Source organism: Poecilia latipinna, unplaced genomic scaffold (assembly GCF_001443285.1).
Source record: "Poecilia latipinna isolate Pla-1442-1.1 unplaced genomic scaffold, P_latipinna-1.0 Scaffold26, whole genome shotgun sequence".
NCBI classification, from domain to species: domain Eukaryota; kingdom Metazoa; phylum Chordata; class Actinopteri; order Cyprinodontiformes; family Poeciliidae; genus Poecilia; species Poecilia latipinna.
Genome location: NW_015112642.1, coordinates 477,697 through 483,878, shown reverse-complemented (window position 1 = coordinate 483,878; position 6,182 = coordinate 477,697). Strand labels below are relative to the sequence as shown.

At 36.5% G+C, this 6,182-nt stretch overlaps 1 protein-coding gene across 7 annotated transcripts in view; it reads right to left on the bottom strand.

Annotated features, from left to right (window-relative positions):
* Nucleotides 1-446: 446 nt before the first annotated feature.
* Nucleotides 447-6,182, bottom strand: part of myo3a (myosin IIIA) — a 73,956-nt gene continuing 68,220 nt past the window's right edge. For all 7 annotated transcript variants that reach the window (XM_015038377.1, XM_015038395.1, XM_015038404.1 and 4 more), the window contains 4 exons: nt 5,971-6,062; nt 4,870-4,910; nt 2,336-2,623; nt 447-867 (listed from right to left, as the gene is read on the bottom strand). In XM_015038377.1, coding sequence (XP_014893863.1) covers nt 753-867; nt 2,336-2,623; nt 4,870-4,910; nt 5,971-6,062 — 536 coding nt within the window. In that variant the 3' untranslated portion in view covers nt 447-752. The remainder of the gene's footprint in view (nt 868-2,335; nt 2,624-4,869; nt 4,911-5,970; nt 6,063-6,182) is intronic.

Here is a 6,182-nt window from a genome sequence, read left to right as displayed (position 1 = left end):
GACATCTATAAAAGAAAATAATGTAAATAGAGCAGCTCATTTTTTTTATCTAAAAATTTCTGAGCTACATCTTGCAGATTTTCAGCTTTTGCAGCCCATAAATTTTCACGTTTTTTCTAGAATTTTTTTTAGATGAATCCCAAAATTTCAAAGTCTTTTTTACATCTGCATTGGTCCTAATAAGTAGTTTTTTGGGGGTATTTCCTGTAAACCTGTGTTGGGAGTTTCCTGACAGTCCCTGTGGGGTTGTTCCTCCTCTAAAATGTCACATAAAGGTCACAGGCTGAATCTGAGAGAAATTCACAATAATACAGTAAATCTCTGGGCATGGTTTGAGATCAACCTGATAAAGTATCTGTGTGTACTATATGCAAAGCGCCAATAGAGAGAAAATAATATAAGATAGTTTAAGATGGGGTAATATGATGAGACTGCAAAGAAAGACATAATTTTAAAATACTTTATGCTTAAATTAACAAACAAGACATCAAGAGAGCAAAACATAATAAATCTGAGGCTTATTTTCCACAGGTAAATATGTGAAAATTAAGAAAATGGGCATCAACACAAACTCTTTCCATAGTCAACATAAATAAATTTTAATTTACAACAATTTTATTACATGTAAGTTTATTATTTACAATCTATTCTTGATTCTCAGAAACCAGTGAAGCACGTCCTCCTGTGGGATCTAAAACGTTTTAAATCTGCGACAGAAGAAGCAGAAGGTCCGATATAAAGTCTGGCCCGGTTCAGTACTGCTTGATGAGCCTTCGTCTCTGCGACGTCTTCCTCAGCAGGTGCCTGAAGTCGTACGGATTGTCTCCGCTTCGGCTCTCTGTCGACGACATCCGTGGGACGGAGCGCCTGTAAACACAAACCCAACAGATCGCAGATGGTTCTGAAGATGAAGACTCACAAAACAAACGAAGCAAAATTACAAAGAGATGAAACGATTTGTGTTTTCATTTTGGTTATCATCTCTGACCATTCATCATCCAAACCGTCTATCAGAGACACCAGGCAGAGGTCGTTCCATAAATCTGCCCTTTTAGAACCTCAAACTTTAAAAATACTAATTTATAAACAATGTATTTTAATTAAATAATTTAATATTTTGAAATTTGTTGATATTATGAATAAATGACAAACTTCAAAATTGAGTAACAACGTCCAGACAGTCATGTGGCTACCAGTACAATATTTTCGTTATCACTATTGTGATAACGATAAAAGTGACGTTAAGAACTATTTATTGTTTTTTTAATGTATTTTTCTGACTGAATAACAGCATTTAAATCCCCACAAACACAGAAAAACATTCCCATTTCAAATGCTTTTCTTTTTGGGACACAAACATAGATGAGTGTGATTTCTATCACATCACACCTGTTCCCAGTACGTCTCAAGATTGATTTTAAGATTCTTTTACTGGTTTTTAAGTGTTCCCAGAGTCAGAACTCACACTTTTGGTTCTTTCCAGTATTATGACCCCCGTTAGTGGAACGGTCTGCCAGAGAACCCGAGGGCTACACAAAATGCCAGCCAGCTGACCAAACGTTTTGGAACTCATCTTGGTTGCTAAGCAACGGGGCTTGCCTCGGCTGGGGTTGCTAGGTAACAGGGCTTGGCTCAGCTGGGGTTGCTAGGTAACGGTGCAGTTCCCATGGAATGCGACTCAATAACTGGAAGGTTTTGAAACTGATTTTCCAGAAACCAAAAAACATTAACTCATTGGCACAGAACAGATTAGTGTTTTTTGTTAAAGTGCTTGGGTTGTTTTAAAAAGCAGTTGAGACACAAATATAAGTATAATTTTACTTAAACTTAGTTTTTACTTGGAAACTAAGTAAAAACTAGAAACTGTGGAGAACTCATTACGTTTACAAATTTAGAGCACACTTAGAAAGTCCAGAGATTACTTACTTACACTTATTTAGCAACCCAGAACAGAGATTAGAACAAACTTAGAATCCAGAAAAACTACCTTAGCAACTACGCTTTAGACTTCTGTTCTTCCAACCCAGAAAAGGAATTAGACCAGAAGATACTTACTTATACTTATCTACCAACCATGAATAGGAGTATCTAATTTATTTACTTTGGATCAACATGATTAGATTATTTTTCTTCTTTTGCTCTTTCCTTCGGTTTGTTATTTTGTTTGTATTTCCTTTTAATTCCTGTAAAGCTCTTTGTATTGCCTTGTTGCTGAAAATGTGCTATAAAATTACCTTTACTTTCAAAAAGGAAAACGAGGGTCTAACTGAGCCGGACCACCCAACAGTCTTTTAAAATATTGTCTTCTCCACATCGAGAACCTTTGAGGACATACCTGTTGTCTTGCTTTGCGGGTCTGGGAAGCTCGGGCTCAGTGACCGCCCTCTCCCTCATCTGTCGACTAGAACCTGCCGACCTTTGGTCCGTGGACAGCCGTCTGTCCCCATGGTGACTGCGGGCCATGGACCGTCTCCTGTCCATGGACTGTCTTCGCTCCATGGACTGTCTCCTCTCTACAGACTGTCTCCTCTCCGGCATCCCCCTGGCCGAGCTGGAGGGTTCGGGCCGGCTGGTGGACAGGGTGCGGTAGTACTGGTCGTCCACGTCAAGCAGCTTCCCTGGACTGGAGAACAAACACAGGTCTGATCCAGACATTTTCTGAAGGACAATTTTGTTTTTCAGAGTTAAATGTTCATAAAAATTTTAAGTTGATTGATTTTTGAGAATGTGTTCTTGTATTATTACGCCATTATCAATATATTAATTGACAATGGTCTCAAAACAACAATATTATCGTTTATCAGAATAACATCTGGGACCATTTATTGTTCTGCAAAATTTGTTTTTGTGACAATCCTAATTAGTTAGATAATAAGATTTTATTCTCAGTTTGGAATGAGGCATTTTAGGGAGTCTTGTCACTTTAAATCCAGATAATCTGCTGGTGGCCACGCCCCCCAACTCAAAGTTTACACGACCCCTGAAAATGGCTGCAAACAGATATGCAATTATACAACAGCGCATCTTTGAAAAGCAGAAGTGGAGCCTCCTGCACAACCAACAAGAATGCAGCAAGTGGTTTTTGGATGGCAAGTCAACAACAAAACACTTGTCTTTTCCAGCAGCCATTGCACAGCGGTAAAACTAACTGACCAAACATGGTGGAGCTATACTTTGGTTGCTAGGTAACAGCGTAGCGCCTGTTGAATTAGACTTAGTGGGAGGTTTTTGAAAGCTCATCTTCACCAAAAACATCTTTTTTAGAGCTTGGGTTGTTGTTAGAAGCAGCAGAGACCCAAATAAAAGTACAAAAACATGCAAAATGTAAATTTTGCATAATCGGACCCAATTTACATATTTACAATTTAGACTAGTTTAAATGTCGATATATTATTTTGTACTGGCTATAAAACAGTGATCCAGATATTTGAGGGTTGCTAAAACTGTGAAGAACTCATGATAAAAAGCAAAAGTTTTCACTGTTTTCTAGATCTGCAGAAACTAGACTAAGATGTTAAATCAAATGTTTCTTTTTGTAAAATCACTTTTTCAGAATAAGTGGAGGATTCCAGGACCCTTCAGGATGCTTCATCCCATCATGTTGCATCTTACAGAGACGTTAAAGCAGCTGTGCCTATAATTTCTACATACCTTCAGCATAGCCTCCCTTGCTGCTTCTCCTTCTTTTGCCCATTTATTATCATTTACTCGCAGTACAATTCACTCCTTATCACCAACGTTTTCCAATCTCCCACCTCCTCTGCTGTCAGCTCCATCGTTTCTCCTGACCTTCTCATCCTTAATGATGCATGTAAACTACTCCTGTCCATTCCTGGCTTTATTTATCTGCTAACAAATTATTCGCCTTGATGTTTAGAGCATCGTGGAGTCGAGTGTCTGTGTGTGTGTGTGTATGTGTGTGTGTGAGTGTTTTCTTCAAGCCGTAGTGATAAAGCACCTCTTGCTTGTTCAGCCAGCCCTATCTGTCTATCTTCACTTCCTCGCTCTGGGCGGTAAACTCACCTTGTGGCTTCTGCACAACATAAATATGCATAAACTCTCACATGGACACTCACTTCCCAAAATGCTCCGGCACTTTCCAGGTCAAATTGCAGGAATTTTAAGAGCTTAACTTATTTCTTAAAGAGAATAATAACTTCATTCACAGGTATGATAAATATTAGTGAAGCTAACTTGAATGAAAACTTTAGAGAGGATGTGAGTGTTTTAGTAATCAATTAATCGATTTATCTGACGATTAATTGATTAATCGGACAAAAAATTAGCACATTCTGCAGATTTTTCATTAAACCGCTTTAGAAATACATTAAAAGATACTCATAAACTAATATTCACCTTCTTTTTAAAATATTTTTTTTGCCTAAAATGCATTTCTTGTGTGCTTTATCATTTGTAGTAAAGGATTCATCTGCAGCTAAAAAAAATACTTCTAACATCAGTTCAGCTCAGGCCTTTCTAATCAACTTAACATCAATACAACGTATTGATGTTATTTTTCTTCAATTAACCAATTAATTATGTGATAGCAAAAGGTGCTTAAGAGATTGTTTTTAACGTAATTTGAACCAGGCGAAGCAAAAGTTGCGAATTGTATTGTTTTTACGTATTAAATGCAATATGTATAAATATTTGCAGTTTTGGCTTAATTGCTTCTTCGACTGTGTTATTCTTTCAGGATTTGGCCTTTTTTGAGTCTGTATATCCAGTTAATGATTAATCGATCACTAAATTAGGTGATTATTTCAGTAATTGACGAATCTGATTAATCGTTTCAGGTTTAGTTTTGATTATAATCAAGCTTTAGCCTGAAACTTAAAAAACAAACTTTAGTGAGAATGAGATACTTACTCCTCTTTTCTGGGTTTGCGTTTATCGTCCTGGACAGATCTCTGAGTGGGAAGACGGAAAAAAGCAAATATTACTGTTTGAGTGAATGAAAAAATGACGAAAAAGAAACATAAAACAAACAATTAACAAGTTTGACTTAGAGAAAATAAAAGGTTGGATATATTTTCATTGGGAAGAAAATTCCAGGATGATTTTCTAGAGAAACATATAAAAACATATTGACGAACCTACTAATAATAAAATAATTATATATAATTTATATTTAATAAATTAAATTGATGACTGGGATTATTTGTGACATAATCTGCCACCATTTTTATTTCAGAAATTCATATTTCATAAGGAAATACCAGTAAATTTGACTTTATCAGTGTTTATTTATTAACTCAATCAAAAGCTGGTTGTTTAAATTGTTATTACTCCTTTTGTATGTTGGTATCCTTAATAAGATTTCCAGTAAATTTGTTATTTTTTTCAAATCAGTTTGATATAAACTGAAAAAGTAGCAGATTAAAGTTAGTTAAAACCCTTTAGTCCTAAATTTAAAATCTCCGCCTGGATATTTTTGCTTATTTTAATTGTACAAAGTTCTTCAAATGTCCTGGGAGTAAATCATTTTGCCAATTTCTCCTCTTACATTCCATTAAAAGAGTGTTTTATGAGATTAAAATGAAGAAAACATGCTTCCTGCAGCGGCGTAGGTAAAATTACCATAATAACCCGATATTGGCTGGAATGTTCAACGTCTCCTCTTTCAGAAACAGTGGGAATTTTTCAGATTGTGCAACGTGCCATGGAGTTACGGTACCGCGAAGTTGGCTTGTAAAAATGAGTCATTCGGCTGAATAAAGTTAATAAAATGTCACTTTGCTGAAATTAAAAAGAAGACAAACAAAATCAAAAGGAACATTTTCAAAAAATAGAGAACTTTTTCTTTTCAGTCAATTTGGCAGTAAATGCCTCGCCAGCACAATGAAATAAAAAAAACAATCCAATCAAAGGTGCATTGTAAAAACCACCATCTGTGAAAGCAATTACGGTTTCCAAAGTTTGCCGTCAGAAAAATCCCGAATCAATCAGCGTTTTCTTTCTGCCACTCACATGAATGAGCGTGTAGTAAGTGGAGTCCTCTGGCGTGTTCAGGGTTTTTGGCTGCTGCGTCCTGCGGGGGGTTCTCGAAAATCTCTTGTCAGCTGAAAAGCAACAAAAAGATTTGAAAATGTCAGGTGGCAGTTTGGTGTTTTGGAGCTTCAGGCGGCTGAAATGTAACAAAAGAAGAAATCACAACTGCGCCTCTGCTAAGGCAAAACTGG